Here is a 21618-nt window from a genome sequence, read left to right on the forward strand (position 1 = left end):
CATCTCTGTGGATACTAACCAGTCACCAGAATGCTGTGTGGGGTCCGTTTCATTCTTTTATAAAGATTATTTTGATGTTATTTAACTTCATGCTTAATGTTTTTAGTCATAAAAAAGTTCTAAATTGTATTAAAGTTTTTTTTTGTTTTAATTCATTATAATGGCAGCTAAACTCCTGTGGAGTCCTGTGGTTTTTAAATGTGCTGTAAAAATAAGCCAAGGCTTGCAGTTGGCCTCTTGTGTTGTACACCACATCCCCACTGAGTTCCTGATGAAGGCTCTTAGGGTCCTGTTGTACAGTTCTTGTGTAGTTCAGTTCTTCATACTGGAGACCTGTCTGCCACAGTGATGGATACTGAACCCTGTTCAGGGAGGTTGCTGTGGCATGGGTTGCACAACAGCCGATAAGAAGAGACTCCAGAGGGTCATCAGAACTGCAGAGAAGGTGATTGGCTGTCCACTCTCCATCCTGGACTCCATTGCCAGCTCTAGATGTCTCTCCAGAGCCAGGGCAGTCATAAAAGGCCGCCTCCATCCTAACCACCATCTATTCAGCATCCTGCCCTCTGGAAAAAGGTTCAGACCCATTAGGTGCGAAACCAACAGACTAAAGAACAGCTTCTTTCCGTGGGCTGTCAGAAAAATAAATGCATAATGAGAGTTTAATACAATCATTCTGTTTATTATTATTACTATTTTTTTTTGTGCAGGAGTTTCTTTTTGTTTCCGTACAATATTCTGCTCCTCCTGTGCAATATTTCAGCAGATGTGCAATCTCCATCCTTTAATGGCCATAGCCCTTCCACACTTATTTATTATTTACTATATTTTATTACGACGTCTACATCGTGTATATAGTGTACATAGTGTTCTTATATTGTCTGTCCTTCTTCTTTCTTGTATATTGTTTTCTTTACTTTCACACCTTTGTGGTCTTGCTTCAAAATATCAGTGTGCAAGCAACTGTACATTGACAATAAAAGTTCTAAGTTCTGGTATACCTCTTCTATACCTCTGGTTGTGAGTCTTTGATTGGCAGTTCCCAAGGCCCTCAGGTACCAAGCTCGATTTTTTCCGATTTTTGAGATCTGATTAAACAGATCTGACCTTCAAATCACTGCCTTTTGGGAACAAGGGCACTTGTAACTCAAATCATGCACCGGTACTGAATACACAATGAGATGGAAATATTATAATAACACCTATTTATCTCAGTCACACCACAGCTCTCAGATTTCTCTGATGCTCAGATCTGGTCCCAGATCTGCCAATAAGACTTCAAATTGTCCTACTGACATCCTGAAATATATATAAAAGCAGCCATGACATGCTTCAAAACCTGGATTAAACTATGAAATTCCTCTGGTGCTGCGTTATCATGGGAATTGGATGAACCCAGAATCTCATTTTCTTCCTTTTCTTGTTTAGAAACATAAGAACCAGCTCATCATCGCTTGATGTCGACTGCATTTCTTTTTACAGTAAGAATTTTCTGGAAAATCGATGGCCTTTATTCTTTATTTATTTATTTTCCCAGAAATATGTTTTTGTGCATTCTGCTTACATATCTGTCAAATGCAGTTTAAAATTATGTAGCCACACAGTATTCTATAATAACCATCCCTCTAAGGTTTTGCTTATAGCATGTCTTTAAGGATTATCACAAGCTTTGCATTTTCTTTAAGAACATTTTTTTTTTCATATAATTTACATTCTCAGGAAGAGCTATTTACATAGTTGCAATGAGCACACACCCAAGCTGCCTGAGTTATTTTGGAATTAGAAATGCTGTGTATAAGTGAAAGAACAAAGAGAATCATCCTCCCAGAGTTCTTTCATTGTTTCATTGCTTGAAGAGAAGTGTGTAGTGTGGGATCTTCGAAATTTGAAAGGAGGAGGTGCCAGGCCATCATGGCTGTGTATGGTTATTCCAGTGCTACGGAGGTCCTGGTTATTAAATGATTAACTGTAAAAATATATCATGTTTATCTTTTTTATTTAGACTTCAATCATCAATTCCAACCAATCAAACAAAAGTCAAAATCTCAAAGTTTTTCATTGGTACAACCTACATACTCAACTCTGCTGCTCAACCCAGCAAGCCTTGGTTACAGAAACCTGGTTAAAGCAGGATGATTATGTTAGTTTAAATGAGTCACCACCTTGGATTCACAATAACTGTCAGAATTTATTTAGACTCACTGATTGATCTCTCTAAGTTAATTTTAGCAATCACTTCCTCCAAACATCATCATGTCTTTTAGACCCCATTCCTACTAGGCTGCTCAAAGACGTTCTACAATTAACCCTGTCATGCATGAATTTTGATCTTGATTTTAAGTATTACTATTCATCTTTAGGCATGAAAAGATGAATACAAATATTTAAGAACAAAATCCTGATTAAGGTTGTCATAATTCATGCATGACAGGGTTAAATAACAATAATTACAATGAAACACGTCATACATCTATAGTAACATTAAACGACCAGTGGGTGGCAGGGTATGGAGTGACACATCAGTGTCCACTGTAGTGGTTTATGTGCAAGTATACCATCAACACTGACACAAATACAAGAAAACAACCTTTGAATAGCTGTCCATTGTAGTGACCACAAAGGGTTCATTCATCCCAATGTCTTTCTATTTATTGGCTACATACCAATTCAGTTCAATTCAATTCAATTCAGTTTTATTTATATACCACAGGCCTTTAAATGGAAGCAATAAGGTGTTACACATAATATGACTGTAAAATGTATTACTACTATAATATTCATGTCGGTTTTATTTGTTTGGTTGGGTGGTTGGTTGGTTTTTATTCCAAGGTGAACACCTGATCTATGGGTGTGATCTAGGCAGAGGTGCATATATCTAAGCCATTACAGGCTGGCTGTGGAATACCTATGCAACTCTGCAAGTCAGTACCATGTGAAAGAGTTTTCTCCAAAGGCACAGAAGTTATTACCAAAAAGACAAACCAACTTATATAAGTCAAGCACAATTGAATTAGATAAATGAATGAATGAACCACAAAAAAACAGATTAAGCTGTTTTTATTTCTATTCAAGGCAGTGATTATTCCCATGCTGACACTCACAAATAGTTGAAATGACAACAAAGGTTTTGACCAGCAGGGGGGTTTGTGTGCACATGAAGCCTCGAGAATTTTTTTTTCTGAACCAATTGGATGGATAGTTTAAATGCTTAAACTTTTAAACTCTATAAAGTTACAATGGTTTATTTGAACTGTTTCAGTCAGGTTGCAGAGCTCATCACAGTACAAAAACACTAACAAAGGTTACAAATGCTCTTCTTATGGCCTCTGACACTGGACTCATCTCTGCACCTGTCCTGACAGATGCCAGTGCAGCATACAATTCTTACTTAATGCATTATACTATAAATTATATTATATTATACAATATACTTAGCCCTAAAAATCTTACTTAATCAGGGTAGCATTACCCTGGCCTCCAATAACACAATGAGGAATCTTGGAGTTGTTTTGTGACCAGGATTTGTCCTTCAGTGTCACGGCTGCCGAGGCGAGCCGTGTGGTGTTGTAGGAAAGGAGGACCCAAAATGCAGGCAGTGACTGATGATTCGAGTGACGTTTATTTACAAGCAGTGTTGGGACTAGCGCGTTATTAAGTAACGCGTTACAGTAACTACGTTATTATTGTGGTAACGAGCACGGTAACTAGTTATTATGCCAAAACCAGGAACGCGTTACTCGTTACTGGGATTTAGATAGGCTCGTTACTCGTTACTTCGTGTGGTGGATATCGCGGAGCTTCCACAGATTCAATAACATTAGCAAGTGGTGGAGGCCAGCAGGTGGATGAAGGAAAAGGGAGGCAAGAGGAGAGACCCGAAGCGGCCGCCGGTCCGCGTGTCAGGTGAACTGAACTTCAGGTAAGAAGTTATGACCTGCAGTCTATCTGAGTCAGATATAAACCAAATTTAGGTGCAGTTTATTTTCGGTATGCTGACATTTTCGTACTGCGTGCTAGCTAGCATGACGGAGTTTCTATACAGCTGGGTGGGTGCTATGTTACTGATGTTGAACTTTATTTTGTTCATACGGTTAATTATTAGAGTTGCCAACCGTCCCGTAAAAAACAGAATCGTCTGGTATTCAGAGAAAATATTACGCGTTTCGTACTGAGGTGAAAAGGAACACAGTTTGTCCCGGACTTCAGCTACAATGAAAAAGACACAAAGCTGAAGCTGCACAGCTGCCTCTTCCTCTCTCATTCTCTCCCGTTCCTACTTCAATCATGAAACTGATCAATGATCAGCTGATCGGCTTTTCTCTCTTGTTTATTTATCGCCCACTTTGCGCCAGAAAGAGGAAACCAGCGGATGTCGCGTTAAACAACAGCAGCACGTTTAAGCTTGATCAGCTGTTGTTAGAATTTATTTAATATTCATTTCTAGTATCAGCTGATGTTTGCTGGAGCCACAGCTGTAAAGCTGCTGGGCATGATATCAGTTTGGTTATCTGGTGAGAGGGAAACATGCAGATGAAACCAGGAGATGTTCTTACTGAACCATCAGAGCTGAACAGGTGATGGAGAAACAGGTTTACCTTTTAGGTGACATGAATGAGTTGAAGGGAAGTTATGAACTGTTTCTGAGAGACAAATAACACCAGGATCCTTTTCTACGTAGCTGACAGCTGGTAACTGTGCAGGGGCGGGTCTAGCAAAGTGTTGCCAGGGGGCCAGGTAGGGCATTAACAGGGAAAGGGGGGGACAAGGAAATACTTTTCTTTATTATTCTCATTTAAAATGTCTCGCTTTAAAAAAAATAATTATCTGAGTCTTACAACAAACGATTGATAGATTGATACATATATACCATCAGAACAGTGTACATCACTGTCACAACAGTGTTTGTTTTCATTCAAAGGCTTTATGATTTTTCCTATAATGGTGGGCCGGTCTCTAGTCAAAATGCCCGGGACGATTGTTTTGTCCCAGTCCAGCCCTGGATGCAGCTCATCTGCAGTCTGGTGTTACCTGCGTCTTCCTATTCAGAAGGCAGAATTTCCAAGTTCTGAGTACAATCAAAAGCACCACGACTGCAGTTTTTGTGTTGGATGTAAAAAGCAGGCTAGAATCATGGCGGCGGTCAACGACGGTCCAGGCGTGGGATTTCTCTCGTGGAAATGTGCACATTATTTTTTCCTTTCTATTGGTAGGTGGCACAGTGCACTTGTGGCAAGTAAGCAAGCTAGAAGACTGGCAGTCTGGCTGGGTATCCAGTTACGGAAGCAACACATTAACAAGAGAATTCTGAGTAAAACCAAAGTTACTTTCCCTAGTAACTAGTTACTCTGAAAGTAACGAGTAACTTGAAGTAACTGAGTTACTTTTTTAGAGAAGTAACTAGTAATGTAACTAAGTTACTAATTTAAAGTAACTTACCCAACACTGTTTACAAGTGGTGGAGAGGCAAAAACAGGCAGTGAGGGAAGAGAATGAACAGAACAAACCTAAACTGGGAAAACTAAATAACAAACCTGAGAGGATACCAGAATGGGGTGAGAGGCAGAGAGGCAGAGAGGCAGAGAGGCAGAGAGGCAGAGAGGCAGAGAGGCACGGACGGGGAACAGGACACCGTGGAACACAGACGAACCGGCAACAGGCAGGAGAACACACAGGGCTTAAATACACACACCAGTAATCAGGAAATGAGAAACAGGAGGGCAACACAGCTGGGAGAAATCAGAGCTGACGGGACAGGGGAAACGTAAACTGAACACACTCACAACAGACGGAGACCTTCACAATAAAACAGGAAACTTAAACACAGAACCAGACAAGACACTGAACTAAACAGACAGATTCACAAACAGAAAGTGTGACACCATGGACAGACGGAGGGAACACAGAGAAGTGGGGGCAGGCAGACAAAGAACAGAAACCTAACAAATGGCAAATCACAACAGAATACATACTCGGAATGAACAAAAGCATAAGGAAACACAAAACACTGAGTCGGCAGGCTCAGGACCGTGACATTCAATGTGCATATTAAACAAATATACAATATTTGTTAATATATAAAAAATATGAAACATCCTGTAACAGAGTGATGCTGAAAAACTAGTTCATGCATTCATGCATTTATTATTTCTAGGCTGGAGTACTGTAATTCATCAGTGTGTGCTAAAAACATATTGAAAAAGCCTTCAGTTAATCCAAAATGCTACAATGAAAGAACTGACAGGGACTAGAAAGAGAGAGCATATTTCCTCTATATTGGTTTCTCTTCATGGGCTCCCTTTTAAATTCAGAATCGAATTTAAAATCCTTCTCATCACCTTCAAGGTCTTGAATAATCAGGCCCCATCGTATCTTAAAGATCTTATACCATATCAGCCCATCAGAGTGCCTCACTCTCAGACTACTGGCTTATTTGTAGTTCCTAGGATATTTAAAATTAGACTTAGCTTCCAGGCCCCTCGTCTGTGGAGCCATCTCCCATTTTGGATTCACGAGACAGAGATCATACCCAGGGGTTATTGTAGGTTCAAGCTTTTAGGGGGGCTCAGCTCCCAATCATAATTTCATGCATACGGTCCATCAGGTACTTAAAGTAGCATTATTTAGTAGAGACACTGGAAAAGCACCCTGCCACCCCACTGACCTGTACACAAAGCAAACTGGTAACAGAGTTGTTACCAATTTGCTTTGTCCTTCCTTCTCTCACCCCAACCGGTCGCAACAGATGGCCGCCCCTCCCTGAGCCTGGTTCTGCCGGAGGTTTCTTCCTGTTAAAAGGGAGTTTTTCCTTCCCACTGTCGCCAAAGTGCTCGTTCATAGGGGTTCATATGATTCTTGGGTTTTTCTCTGTATCTATTATTGTAGAATCTACTATACAATATAAAGCGCCTTGAGGCGACTGTTGTTGTGATTTGGCACTATATAAATAAAATTGAATTGAATTGTTTTATATTAAAGCTTTTGAATTTTTAGAAACCCTCCCTTTATTATGCTCACTCAACACAGAGCATTGTGTACCTCAATTTCACAAGTGAAGAATAGATTTGTAGTTCATCATATGCAGTGGCAGCCATCCTGTTCAATCGCAGGCAATCCACGTTTAGAGTGACACAGTGTGAATCCTGTAAAATGCTTTTATTCATATCAGTATGCTCTGAGAATGTCCACTGGCATTTTTTAAGTGTGGGACTGGAAAGTACACCTCCTCAGTCAACTAGAAACTAGAAAATGACAGAAAATATATTCTTATTATAATAAAGGATTAGCCATTATTGATAAGTTACAACACAGTGCTTAGTTATGCTAACTCATCATCAATGAATGTGGGTAAAACAGAAGCTACAGCTTTATATTTTTTAGTGACTTTGATGACACTTACCTGTTTCTTTTTGCTCTCTCATCTTCCTCTCTCCCTCTCTGTCCTCCTCTCTCAGTCTTTTCTGCCATCACCCAAAAGTTAATTTTGTTTCTCATTCATGAGTTGGTTGGTTTAAACACTTACCTGTCTTTTAATAGATGTTTTAAAACTACAGACTGCTGTTTGAGTAACTCATTAGTCCACTTTAAGACAAACATGATATTACTATTTTAAATTTCATTAAGAAGTGACATAAGAACATAGGTTAATTAAACCTATAAATAGTCTTACCTGTTAATTTTAAGCATGAAGTACAAAGGTCAGGTGTCCTGTTTGTCATGATTTTTCTGCGACCAGACCCAAGGAGCAGACTCAGACCATAAATACGAGTTTTAGACAAGAAACTTTTCCATCATGTGTTCTCAGGAGGAGTTAGCACAAAGGACAGGCTATAAGAGAGAGCCAACTGATTTATGATAGTATGCTGCTAAGAATTTGTGATGACTTACTTGCTGTAGATGTGATTGTGAAGCTGTCTCTTTCTGGAAACTATGCTGATTAGAGCAATTAGACTAATGGGGTGATCGTGGCTCAAGAGTTGGCAGTTCATCTTGTAATCGGAAGGTTGCCGGTTCGAGCCCGGCTTGGACAGTCTCGGTCGTTGTGTCCTTGGGCAAGACACTTCACCTTTTGCCTACTGGCGGTGGTCAGGGGGCCCGGTGGCGCCAGTGTCCGGCAGCCTCGCCTGTCAGTGCGCCCCAAGGCAGCTGTGGCTACAATGTAGCTTGCCATCACCAGTGTGTGAATGGGTGGATGACTGAATGTAGTGTAAAGTGCTTTGGGGTCCATAGGGACTAAGTAAAGTGCGATACAAATACAGGCCATTTACCTTCTTTTTTTTTAATTTACTACTACTGAACACACAAATGTTTGAATGTTTGAATGAAACGTGTGCTCCCTTTGAGCTCGCCTGGCAGGGAAAAGCACACTTAAATCCAAGCAGCACCTCTAGAAGACTATCCTCAGATCAGTGCACAGCCCAACATCAGCTGTAAATTTCCACTGCATGTGTTTGTGTTTGTTTCATCCAACCCCAGCAACCTCGTGCATATAAAAAGAGTACATGATAAGCAAACTTCGCCTGGCACTCCCTGATTTACTTTGCCCCACCCTTGCAACTGAGTCTGCTAATCTGCAGAATGTTAAAGTCGATCTTTGCAATTACTTTTCTAGGTAAAAATATAGTTATAACAAGAAGAAATGTTTTTAATGATCTGATTGTGTTTTTAAAAGACTTGAGTGTTTACTCTATGTATGATTTTTCTTTCTTCCACAGGGCTGTGTTTTCAGTCTTCAAATATCCTCCAGGCTGAGTTTGTCTTATTCCACACACCAAAAACCTGGCATGAAGTGCAGAGCATTTGCAGGGACAATTGCTTTGACCTGGCCACCATCAATGATATGGAAGAGATGGCAAAAGTACTTGAAGCTGTCAAAGATCAATATGATTCTGCCGTGTGGATCGGGCTTTGGAGAGGCAACACATTTAAGTGGCACTGGTCTCTGGCAGACAAAGAATTCTACAAAGAGGGAGAGAGAAATTATTTTATTTGGAGCTTTTTGAATGACAATTTCAACTGTGGATCTTACAAATACGGGACACTGAGAGCAAACAACTGTGGAAATTCTATTTATTTCATTTGCTTTGATGGTGAGTCATTATTTGACATTTGAAATATTTGGCAATGTTTTCTGAGTTTACAAAGACAGGCATGTTTGCATGACACATATAAAGTAAAATATTTTCACAAATAACAAAAAGTCAGCAAATCACCAAAGAAATCATGGATTATACCTACATACCAAATCAGCAAAAAGAAATTTTTACTATGTGGATTTTAGAAACTCGAAATTTTGCGTTATGATAATTTTTTAACTACAAGAACTTTTGGTACAAAGGAATCTCTTCATTATGACTAGGTTTTCTGTTGGTCTGTTTTCATATATGTATTTCAACAAAGAGAAAGGTGTATGATAATTAATATGTTGCCTACTGGATTAAGTTCATTTACTAGGCAAGCAAATAAGCAAAACAGGCCCATGTAAAATTTCCATTCCCAACTTAAAGGGACGATTCAAACAACAGACTAAGGCAAAAAAAAAAAAAAAGGTGGGGGTGGCTTTTCTGAAACTATGACAGTTCAGGTAAGGAAACCAAATTAAAATGAACTCCTGACATGTAGTACTGTAACAGCACAGCACCAAGCCTTGAGATGGCCACTATGTAGCAAATATCTTAACTGTGGTGTTTGTAAAATGTTGAAGTGGGTGAAGTAAAATTTGCTTTTCCTTTTAGAAACACAACAAGGTAAAGATCAGTACATCCTTATTACACAAAGTAAAGCTTGGATTGCTGCTCGTGACTACTGCAGAACACACTACACAGACCTGACCAGTTTAAGGAATGACGCTGAGTACCAGGTGATCCAGGAAGTAGCCAGTGGCTTTGAGGTCTGGGTTGGCCTCTTCAGAGACCCCTGGGAGTGGTCAGACCAAAGTGACTCGTCGTTCAGATACTGGAAAGCAAACAAACCAGTGTAGACTGAGCGTTACAACTGTGGTGCCTTGGTGAAGCTGGAATCAGGAAGATGGGATGAACTGGCTTGTGAGGACACATATCCATTCCTCTGTGACTGCAGTGAGTAATGTTCTTGGCTAAAATATTACGATTTTCAGAGATATTGCTACCTTTGTTTAATGGTGATAAAATCTACTAAATGTTCTAATAGTGTCTTTAATTTTCTTTATACCAGGAATAAAGTTGAGGATCATTAATATAAGGTTGAGCTCACAGGATTCAGTGTCAGAACTCAAAAAGTCTTTAGTACAAGAAAACATGTTGGAGCAAGTAAGTCTAACAGATGTTTGTACAGTTGTAGTTTGGTGTTATATAGTGTTTGTGATTTTTTTTATTTAAAAATTGAATATGCAAAACACCTTTTGAAATGAGAATATCTCTGAAATGTGAAATAAGTACTCTTTGCTTCTACAGATGAAGCAGCAACTAAGGAATAAGAATGTGAGCGCAAATATTCAACTAGAGTGGAGAAAACAAGATGATGGGAGAGTTTTTATCAATGAACCCTAAAGAAACAGCTGACGAGAGAAGAATCTGGCCAACAGACTGTTTTTGAATATTGAATACATCATATATAGAAGTAATCAGTAGAAAAGATAAATTATTTTGGATTTAATAATTGTTTTGTTCTGTTTTTTGTTGGTGGTGGGTTTGTTTGTTTTTTCAGAAATTCTAATGTTTTTCAGTTCCCATTTACAAACACAATTTTCTTAAACTCCTGGACATGCCAAGACTCAGCCTGAGAAAGTAAAAATGGTATATGTAGGTACTGGATCTGAAAAGGGAAGCTAAAGCAGAACTCCATTAAATCTGCAGGGGGTGAGTCCTCCGGTTGGAAAAAGAGGGGGGGAGGAGTCAGGCCACATAGAAATCTGTGATGAAAATCCCATAGGCTTAATATTATGTGTATTTTGAATATTATAATCCCTGTTATTGTCCACAAAGAATAATGTTTTATGCTCAAAAATTGTGACTTTTGACCATAACTGCTGTCCAGACAAAAAAAAACTTATTTTTTATATTGGTTTACAAATTAATGAAGAGCACAAAACATGTTTAGAAGCAATGCATTAGACACACATAATGTCAAAAAAAGTGCTGTCACATTATGGTTTGTATGATTTATATGCTCCTAATCCAGTTTTGTCCTTTCTCCTAGTGATGTGACAAATTTCATGTTTCCTTTAATGGATTAAAATTGGTCACTGAAAATTGTGCACATCTAACACAGTTTGTGTGGTTGTTTCGAGCCTTTATTCGCTGACTGGTAGTTGTTGCATTTTTAGGCTGTCATTTTTACTTTTATGAACTTTACTATGTGTGTTTTGAGAAGCAATTATTCTTCTGCATACTGAGAATCCATTTTCATATATTTATGTGACATTTATTTTAATCTACTGTCTTTACAAGAGTGTTTGTTCTTGGTGAAAATGTACATAGTCATGACTACACACAGAATACTGCTTTACCTTGTGAGTTGTATACTTATTCCATCCACCCATCCATCTTCTTCCGCTTATCCGGGGCCGGGTTGCGGCGGCAGCAGCCTAAGCAGGGAAGCCCAGACCAAACACCAAGACATGTCCTGGGTCTCTCCCAGGGCCTCCTCCCGGTTTTATTCTTATTTTACTTTGTTATTGCAACACTTGAAGTTATAGAATATGCTTTAGGGATACAATATATCTCAAGATTATATATGAGACATGACATTATACAGTGCCCTGTTTTTCTTTAAAGATACTGTTTGTAAGTGCTTGTGTTTAAATTAAAGCTTCCAAAATACATTAAAATTATCAGCTCCACCTCTTCAGTCATTTCCTCTCTTTACAACCACTTATCCAGTCTGAATGACAACCAGTTGTGGATGACTGATATTACGACCCACTCTGCTAGGTGACAGGTGGGGGGGAAACATACACAAGCCCTCTCACGAAATCAGAGTAAATAAGGAGTTTTATTGCAAACGTTAAACTGAAAACCAACAGGGCTGTTCAACAGACCACCGGGCAAATAATTAATACACAAAGAAAAGAACAGCCCTGAATAAAAGCTAAGGGTTAACTAAGGTGAGCCAGCAAACACAAGACTCTAATAAAACTAAGGTCAGCTGTATATCAGAGTTTACCGAGTTCAAATGCTAGGCAGACACTGCATATTCACGTCAGCGCAGCAGTTTCCCCCGTCAGTATGAAGAATCTTCAGCCTTTTTATACTCCCAGGTGCAGACAATCAGCCAGTCAATTGGTCTTGGAGTGTCATGGGATGTCCTGGCAGCCAATCGTCCGCGCGGTCTGGCACACTTTGATCTGCATAAAAGAAGGCTGGCACCGGACTCCCAGCAGCCAGTCATCCACGAGTCCTAGCACACTTGGATTTGCATAAACAAAAGGACAGTCTCACTTGCTCCAAGGCCCAGGGCCATAACACCCCTCCTCTTAAAATACAAGACTATGTTTTGTCCCGAATTCGTGATTGAGGTGAGAGACAAATGACCTCTGGTCCAAGTGCATCAAAACAATGATTTTATTAAACACGTGTGGAAAGATACACAGCCCAATATTGTCAATGCGGATCTCCCGTCAAAACATACTTTTAGCAGAGTTTTATTATGTCAGGGTTAACGCCCCTTCTCGCGTTAGACAAAACATCACATGCATAGGTTTTAATTAACGACAGTTCAACAAGTTTCCGTGTTCAACAGCATTTTTCCCTATATGGTTGTCTGGCTCCTCCAGATGCTTCCTGTAGACCCCAGATCACTAGTTGCTAAGCAAAGACAAAGCAAGATGTATTTCACCTTTACCCTACAAATTGTACTTAATGTCTCTGTGTGTGTAAGCATGTTATGCATTCATTCACAGCATTCAAGTCATTTCATCAATATATCAGTTCAGACATAACGCTGAACGACGCTTTTAACCTTCATTAGACTGTATTCTTAACTCTATCATGAGCACAAATGCAATGTGTGTAATAACATGATTGAAACTGTATGTTTAATAAATGGAAAAAATGTTTAATCAAATGCCACTGCTCAAAGCTTAATAAAAGGATATAAAAATAAACATGATACAGAAATGATATAATCCCCACAGTTTTGTATACACAGATTTCAATATTCGTGACAGACAACAAAACAAGTCATACTCACAACCGGGAGAGGCCATCAGCTAGTACATTTTCTGATCCTTTTATATGCCGAATCTCCAAGTTGTACTCTTGCAGCAGCAAGGCCCATTGCATGAGTCGTTGATTGTGGTTAAACATTCAGGCAAGAAATACAAGTGGATTATGATCAGTGTACACTACAATGGGTAATGTGCCGGACCCCAAGTAAACATGGAAGTGCTGAAGAGCTAGCAACAGAGCCAATATCTCCTTCTCAATGGGGGAGTAACTTAACAGATGCTGGTTAAATTTGCAGTGGAAATAACAAATGGGGTGGTCCAATCCCTGCAAGTCTTTTTTGCAACAGTATTGCTCCAGCCCCAACAGCACTGGCATCAACCCCTAACTTGAATGGACGCATCAAGTCGGGTGCAGTTATCACGTGTGGCATAAGAGGGATTTTGTACTTTCAAGGTAACTAAGCAAAAACAAGTAAGTGAGTAAAATTAGTAAGACAAGTACTTTATCACTTCTTCTGAGGTGTCTTTTAAGAGAAGCCTTATCATAAGTGTGTTTCATTTTCCTTTCTGAAATGGCAATGTGCTGCTTAGCCAGGGAATTGGCGTGACCCCAGTCCACACTTCCTGCACCAGGTGGGGACCATTAACGCATTACCACATTCTGTTTGATGAAAAAGGGTTGTTGTTCGTAACCAGCTTGATCAGCACTTACCACACGCTTAAAACAACGCTGCAACGATTCATCAGCCAACTGGGCTGCCGACAGATTTTCTCTGGTTAAAGGCAATGGTATTTCTTTCACAGATGGACCAGGCTCCTCAGGGTTTACCAAGTCTGGGGAAGACAAAACATTGTTTTCGTCAGGTAAAGCAGCACCCTCCTCAGAAAATGAGGTCATCAACATAGAATCAGCGAGGGTAACGTTGCCATCTTTACGGGCCTGGGCACGAGTAACCACACAGGCTGGGTACAGCTTTGGGGTCACAGAAATATCTGGGGCATCACAACTGAGGGGCTTATCCAGCACCTCCAGACTAGGACGCACTAATCCGCCCGCAATATCATTTCCTAGCAACATGGCCACCCCCTCAATGGGTAAGGTGCGACGGGGAAAAATCCCGTGACGAGCCTTCTGATCTCAAGCTCTAATTGAGCTCGCCTGACTTGAGCCTTCTCCTCGGCCTCCAACTGGAGCTGTGCCAGTCGCACCTTTGAACTTCTTCTGAACTTCCAGAGGAAAGGGGATCATAGCGAGGGAGCGTGCGCGGGGTCTTTCCCCGCTCATCTCCCACACTGTCATGACCAGAACCATCTTTATGGTCCCCCTCAAATGAGGAAGTTTGACTAGGCTCACCAGAGACCACAGGCAGTTCAGGCAGATAAGGGACTTGCACTAGACCAGCCTCCACCAACTTGTCTACTACCCACGCTTTCAGGTCACTCTTACGGAGTGTTTTAGAGACCTGGAGCTTAAGGTGTTCTGCAATTTGCAGCAATTCACACTTGCGGCAGCTATCAAGGAGCACAACAGATGGAGCTTTTAAGAAATCCTCTAAACAAAATGCAGCCGACATGGCGCTCAAAACAAGGAAGAGGGCAGAAGAAGAAAAAAACCCAAAATGGAGCAAAACACACGTTCTCTCTTTCACAAATGGGAATTCTCCTTATGGGGAAAAGGAGATCCCAGACGAGCCCCCACTTATGTTACAGTAAAAACATCCACAAGTCCTAGCACACTTGGATTTGCACAAACAAAAGGGCAGTCTCACTTCCTCCAAGGCCCAGGCCCGTAACACTAAGCCTATTGCTGCTGTCACTGGACATGAGAAGCTCAGAGCAGCAAATATCAGAACATTTTGCTTTTTACTCTAATTTTTTTAAGCAAATGACATATTTGATATAAAAGTCTTTACAAACAAAAGGAAAAGTCTAGAAGAAACAGTTGCCATCTTCAGTGAATAATCCTCTTAACTATTGCTTGAGGCCCAAAGCATATAAACTTAACACAAAAATGGTAAATGGCCTGTATTTATATAGCGCTTTTCTAGTCCCTAAGGACCCCAAAGCGCTTTACATATCCAGTCATTCACCCATTCACACACACATTCACACACTGGTGATGGCAAGCTACGTTGTAGCCACAGCCACCCTGGGGCGCACTGACAGAGGCAAGGCTGCCGGACACTGGCGCCACCAGGCCCTCTGACCACCACTAGTAGGCAACGGGTGAAGTGTCTTGCCCAAGGACACAACGACCGAGACTGTCCGAGCCGGGGCTCGAACCTGCAACCTTCCGATTAGGCGAACTCCCAACTCTTGAGCCACGATCGCCCAAAAAACAAGGAAATGTATTTTTGTTTGATTATTTCTTTGTTCTGCTCTTTTTGTGCTAAGTTAATTTTCAGAGATAATTTGCTGTTGCATTCCAGGCACAAAATTTTAAGATGTAAAAATAACTAGCTGATCTTATAAACTATATAATTAGTCATTTCAAATTTATACATTTTAAAAGCGAGGGATGTGTCCAGAGGGTATTTATGGATTGGTACTGAGATCGTATCTGGCAATACAGAAGATCAGATTAACGCTTTGAATGTGAGTTTCGATTTAAATGGAGAGGAATAATTTGCAATACTTAAAACAGGATTTCCACAGGCTTTGCATACTGAGGAAGAAACATTTGCACAAATAGGTAAATGTGTCAACCACATACCTATCTTTCTGATCAATCACGTGTGCTGACCACAGACAAAAACCTTGTCAGTATCATATTTCTGTCCAAAGACTGGATCACTTCTAGCATAGTAACAACTGCAGTGCAAACCGCAGAAATTTACGAAACTGACATTTGCTAACAAATGTAATTTTGGGACAGATCATGAAGCAGTTAACATTAGGTAAGACTCTTTTCCATTCTCTTCCTTCATGTTTTTTAACTTTACGTGACTTTTTAACAAACTGCTGGTGACCAATACAAAATGAGAGCAGCCAAAAGTGCTTTTAGTTTCACTGAACCTTTAATCCTTAAATGGGGGCAGCTGTGGCTACCAATCGTAAGGTTGGTAGATCAATTCTTCATCTGCTCGCCCTGTGCAACCATGTGTGTGAATGATAGATAGAATGATAGACTGCAACAGATTGGCAGCCTGTCCACCCCTATGACAGCTTGGAAGAAAATGGATGACTGGATTGTAATTGTAATCTGGACTATACATGAGTTAGGAAGATATGCATATTTCCTAATATCTGATAATTACCATTTTCAATAACAGGTAAATATTTAAGGCAGAATTTAAAAGCTCTGCTGTAAAGGATATTGGATTTTTAACATATGAAGAAATAAATGTTCTTACATTATTCTTATGAATGTCTTTACAGTCTTCGAAACACACCTAATTCTACTTGCAGGTTAGTGTTACTCCCAGTATCTCTGAAAGCTCTGTTGTCATTTTCTCCTCGTGTAGTACCAAGACTAGCAAATCCCTGTCAAGTTCTGACATGATCAAATTTGCTACAATTATTATTATTATTATCATTATTATTATTATTGTTATTATTATTATTATTAGTAGTAGTAGTAGTATTTCTGTTGATTTGTTGTCTTAATTGCAGAATTAAGTAGCAATTTGTTATGCTGAAGTAAAATTATGACTTTTCTTCCACAGGGATGTGTTCTCTACCTTTGTGTGCCTACCGGATCAGTTACCTCTTGGTCCAAAGTCCAAAAAGTTGGTATGAGGCACAGAGCTACTGCAGAGAGAAATGCATCGACCTGCTCACCTTCGACAGCATGAAACAGATAGAAACGATCCTTAATTTTGTTGAGGACAAATACGATGATGCTGTGTGGTTTGGGCTTTGGAAAGGCCAAACTCAGAGATGGCACTGGTCTATGCCAAGTAAAGATTTCTACAATTATTTGCCTTGGGGCTCCAAAACAAATTACAACTGTGGTACATATAAAAATGGGAGTTTGTCTTCAGACCCCTGTCATTACACCAAAAATTCAATATGCTTTGACGGTAAGAGAGTGCCACATATGCAACATATTCCACTTTAACACAGACCCAGACACACACAAACACACACCATGACCAATAATAACAACCGCAACAACAAAAACAATTTATTAGAAGTAATGCAAATTTTAACTGCTCTCCCAGGGTGGGGAAGATTTCTGCACATCAAATACATTTAAAGATCTCTTCCAACAGTGTTTATAGGACATTCAAATTCTGCTTTGAATTACAGTTTGAAATGTTCCTTGTCATTTATTCATTGTCATTGTCATGTCATTTAAAGAGGTGCACATTTAAAGCGTGAATCTTAAATACAGACTCAATATGCAACTATTTCTTTGTTTTCAAACATCATCTTTAGTGTTTAGTGCTTAGGTATAGATAAAGCACTGTGTGTGTGAGACTTCACACTAAGTGATTTTCTTTCTTTTTTTTGTTTGCTTTTCTGTTTATAGAAAACAAGAAAGGTGCTGAGCAGTACATTCTCACTTCAGCAAGAATGGGTTGGACTGAGGCTCAGGACTACTGCAGAACCAACCACACAGACCTGACCAGTGTGAGGAATGATGCAGAGCATCAGACAATTCAGAGTCTAGCTAATGGCACGGACGTTTGGATTGGACTCTTCAGAGACCCCTGGGAGTGGTCTGACCTTAGTAACTCCTCGCTGAGATACTGGCCAGTAGAGCAGAAAATTTGGAATGAAGGAAGTGAGAACTGCGGTGCCTTGTTGAAGAATGAATCTGGTAAATGGGGACAACTGCCATGTTCTGATAGATACCCATTCTTGTGTACCTGTGAGGTCAAAGGTAGGTACTTAATTTACAGCATTTCATATTTTTTTTACTGTGTAAATATCTAAACTGAAAACATAGAAGTGAGAAATGAACAGTTATCTGCTTATGTGTGTTTCTTTCCACTTGTAATAGAAACCACAGTCAAAGTGATCAAAGTGAGAATCAGCCTGCAAGACTCTGGGCTGGATCTAAATAACCCTACTGTACAAGACAACATCCTGAAGCAAGTAAGTCTTGCAGATCTTTATTTTAAGTGTGCTGCCTCGTACAGTCTGTTCAGAGAATAAGAAAATACAATATTAATGAATTACTTAAAAAAAACGCTTTCCTGATCCTTGATGTCACAGATGCTAAGTTCTACAGACTAAAGATATTGAGTAATGATCAAAAGTTGTATCTAAATCTACAGCCCTGACAACGAGAACCCTAAAAAACAGGACATCCTTTATAATATCTGGGAATAAACCAGGTCAAAACTCACTTCTTTAATGATGATTTACTTGCTATTGTTGTTATTTGGCACAATGGCAAGTTAAATAGTTGATCACAGAAAATTTGGACATGGAATGTATCTATAAGATCTGAAGATCATATTATGTATTTTTGCTTTTTGTTGTTTTTGTTCTTTTAGAACATTTTGTGTAAGATGCCAGATCTAAACTGTTCTTGGTTTTTTGTTTTTTTGTTTTTTTCTGTGTTCTAGCTGATGGCTGCAACTGGGGCTAACAATTTAACACTGAAGTGGAGAAAGCAACCCAGTGGAAAGGTTTTTGTCAAAGAGATTCCCTAAAGCGGCAGAGAGTGCAACACCAGTTTGCTGATTTATTGATTGGTTTGATTTGATGATTTTGCCACACATACAGCAGTATGCTGAATCCAAGTAACAACAGAGCCAGAGTAGAACCATAATATACGAGTATCAAACAAATAATCCAATCTGACACTTTTCCCAGGGTTAATAAGGCAACAATCCTACTTAATTTACATAAGTCACACAGGTATCCAGGTCTGCCAACTTCACAGACTAGTGGAAGGATTTCTGTTTGGAACTCTGTAAATAAAGAGCTCCTCTTCCTGATAAGTTTGGAGTAACACACAGTTCATTACTGCAGTTTTGCTTAAATTGAATGTAAATTTGTAATTTTGGCTTTCATGATATTTCAGTGATTCTTCTTTTGCTAGCTTACAAATAATTATTATTTATGTATTTATAATTTTCAGTTTAATTAACATCTTATAGCTTTATAAATTGTTATATCGTTTATCTTATTTATATTAAAAAAGACACATGCACCATAAAGCTGAAAGTAAAACATCCAAGACCTTTACATGCAGTTGGTCTCCCTGCCAAATCTAACCATCTTCATTTTCAGAGTTCCTAAAAGTCTCTGATTAATAATAAGAAAAAAATATAAGAAGAATAAGAAGAAACTCTAACTATGTGAACTGATGTGTATATTACAATGTAAAATCTTTAAAGGCCATTGTCCGGATTATCTTTATTACCTTAAAAAACAGAATGTTTTTTGGTGTGTTTTCTTTTTAGGAACCGTAAAGACAACTGAAGTATTTCTATGTTTCCATAAGACACAATCAGTGGTTTTATTTATAGTAAATATGTATAGAATTCCTTCTCTAGCAAAAATTTAATTTGTTAGCAAAAGTCCTTTACAATTATTATAACATTAACAAATTTTGCAACAACACATTTACACCTATTTACAGTTACGGTCACGAGTAAATATATAAAATCTGTACAATCAGGAAGTCACAAGTATCCATTTGTAGTGATAAAAAGTTTTATTGTGTGTGTGTGTATATGTGTGTGCATTGCCTGGTGTTATGTAACATACTTATCCCTGTGTAAAATAAACAAAAAAAATTGAAAATAAAAATAAACAAGACAAAATTTGTCTCAAAATTTTTATTGTATGGTTTTGAAAAATGCCTGAACTCTTTGTAAGTATTTGGACTCAAATTTATTCATATTCATTTCATTCCTAAATACCATATCAGTGTTTTGAAAACTGGAAACAGCGTCTGCAGACACAACTTCACCCAGTGCTTCCTGCAGAAGTTCTCTGATGACTTGGCAATACTCGGCCTCATCACTGATGGGGACAACAGTGAGTACAGAGAACTGACCCAGGGTTTTGTGGACTGGTGCGAGCAGAACTACCTCCAGATCAATACTAATAAAACCAAGGAGCTGGTGGTAGACTTCCGCATGTAGAAACATCCTCCACTACAACCACTAAACATTCAAGGTATGGACATTGAGACTGTGGACAGCTACAGGTACCTTGGTGTTCATCTGAACAATAAACTGGACTGGACTCATAATTCAAATGCCCTCTACAGAAAAAGGCAGAGCAGGCTGTACCTGCTGCGGAGACTCAGGTCTTTTGGAGTGAAGGACCCACTCCTGAAGACGTTTTATGACTCTGTGGTGGCCTCAGCCATCTTTTATGGTGTGGTCTGCTGGGAGGGCAGGATCTCTGCTGGGGACAGGAATAGACTGAACAGGCTGATCCGGAGGGCCAGCTGTGTTCTAGGATGCCCTCTGGACCCAGTGGAGGTGGTGAGTGACAGGAGAATGGTGGCTAAGCTGTCATCCCTGTTGGACAACAGCAGGCACCCACGGTGTGGGACCCACTGCTGTCAGACTCCACAACAAAGACTTCAACTGACCAAACACACACATGTGCAATAGCAATAACACTAAGTGCGATACTCTTTTCTGCCATCGTTTTGTTATACTCAATTGTATATAGCATCTGTATTCTATTTTATTCTATTGTATATAGTATTTTATTTTATTTTATTCTATTCTATTGTGTACAGTTGTGTACAGTATCTTATTCTTATCTTATTCCACTGTTTTTCTAATTTTCCTATGTAACTTTGCACTGTCCACTTTCTGCTGTAACAAAACAAATTTCAAACGTGTGGGACTAATAAAGCTTATCTTATCTTATCTTATTTGGGGCTCTTTACCCATCCTTAACCAAACTTCGTTCCATCTAAGTTTAACCAAACCTACCTAACCTACCATAGCACTGTCACATTTTTATGGGGTCAAATAAACATCAAACTCTTATTAAAAGCCAGCTATACTAATTTATTTGGGTTATTTTTAGAGGAGAAAGTGTTTTGTACAATTCAGTGCAATCCACAAAATAATAAAAATAAAATTATAAATTCTGCTCATTTATGCGCTTGATGACAATGAAACCTTGAACTTACTTCAGCATATGTTTTAAATCAATGTTTTTGACCAAACGTTGATGAATCATTCAAAATGTATTTCAACCTAGCATATTTGCCATTAACATGACTGTGGTTGCTCTGGGGGTCGAGCTACATTAATTTTACTTTCCACTTTGTAGTAGAATTTCAAGGAAATGTAAAACAGTGAACACTGGCACAAGGATTACCCTAGAAAACTAAAATGCTTAGAGATGTTGACTTTCTGAGATCTTCTTAAAAAACTTTTGCATCACGAGTTTATGCACCATAAACCTCACTACATCAGTAAACACATACATAATAAATTAAAAATTGCATTAAAATAAAATAACTTACATAACAAAGTAGGTCTCCTGTCTTTAGTATCTTTATTCTCACTATTTTGTGATAGATCATTACAAGAACATTAATC

At 39.1% G+C, this 21618-nt stretch overlaps 2 protein-coding genes and 1 long non-coding RNA gene across 5 annotated transcripts; 2 read left to right on the forward strand and 1 right to left on the reverse strand.

The window, feature by feature from the left end:
- The first annotated feature begins 8506 nt into the window (after positions 1-8506).
- Positions 8507-11803, forward strand: LOC102076216 (secretory phospholipase A2 receptor). 3 transcript variants are annotated; one of them, XR_266579.2, is made up of 5 exons: positions 8507-8608; positions 8712-9086; positions 9732-10073; positions 10189-10283; positions 10428-11803. XR_266579.2 is itself a non-coding variant. In XM_005455129.2 (3 exons), the coding sequence occupies exons 1-3, from the start codon at positions 8575-8577 to the stop codon at positions 9974-9976; spliced, it is 654 nt and encodes a 217-aa protein (XP_005455186.1). In that variant the 5' UTR covers positions 8513-8574; the 3' UTR covers positions 9977-10074. The 3 variants fall into 3 exon arrangements, 1 of the variants encoding a protein (XP_005455186.1); XR_266578.2 differs by lacking the exon at positions 10189-10283; XM_005455129.2 differs by lacking the exons at positions 10189-10283; positions 10428-11803 and having other exon boundaries at positions 8513-8608; positions 9732-10074.
- On the reverse strand, positions 11331-15218 carry LOC112848283 (uncharacterized). Its single transcript, XR_003222327.1, has 2 exons — positions 13165-15218; positions 11331-12779 (listed from the first exon to the last, which is right to left on the reverse strand). It is a non-coding gene; the product is annotated as an uncharacterized LOC112848283 (long non-coding RNA).
- A 261-nt stretch (positions 15219-15479) lies between these two features.
- On the forward strand, positions 15480-19905 carry LOC102076124 (putative C-type lectin domain family 20 member A). Its single transcript, XM_005455128.4, has 5 exons — positions 15480-16549; positions 16807-17163; positions 17616-17969; positions 18090-18184; positions 18661-19905. Exons 1-5 carry the CDS (start codon positions 16504-16506, stop codon positions 18745-18747), a joined length of 939 nt encoding a protein of 312 aa, XP_005455185.1. The 5' UTR covers positions 15480-16503; the 3' UTR covers positions 18748-19905.
- The last annotated feature ends 1713 nt before the right edge of the window (positions 19906-21618 follow it).

Source organism: Oreochromis niloticus, linkage group LG11, assembly GCF_001858045.2.
Source record: "Oreochromis niloticus isolate F11D_XX linkage group LG11, O_niloticus_UMD_NMBU, whole genome shotgun sequence".
Classification (NCBI taxonomy): Eukaryota; Metazoa; Chordata; class Actinopteri; order Cichliformes; family Cichlidae; genus Oreochromis; species Oreochromis niloticus.

Bases quoted from the DNA above. Each gene is read 5' to 3' on its own strand.
- LOC102076216 (XM_005455129.2), top strand. From the start codon at position 8,575: ATGTTAAAGTCGATCTTTGCAATTACTTTTCTAG. The intron at 8,609-8,711 runs GTAAAAATATAG...TTTCTTCCACAG, and splicing joins CTTTGCAATTACTTTTCTAG to GGCTGTGTTTTCAGTCTTCA. The intron at 9,087-9,731 runs GTGAGTCATTAT...TTTTCCTTTTAG, and splicing joins TTATTTCATTTGCTTTGATG to AAACACAACAAGGTAAAGAT.
- LOC102076124 (XM_005455128.4), top strand. From the start codon at position 16,504: ATGAATGTCTTTACAGTCTTCGAAACACACCTAATTCTACTTGCAG. The intron at 16,550-16,806 runs GTTAGTGTTACT...TTTCTTCCACAG, and splicing joins ACACCTAATTCTACTTGCAG to GGATGTGTTCTCTACCTTTG. The intron at 17,164-17,615 runs GTAAGAGAGTGC...TTCTGTTTATAG, and splicing joins AAATTCAATATGCTTTGACG to AAAACAAGAAAGGTGCTGAG.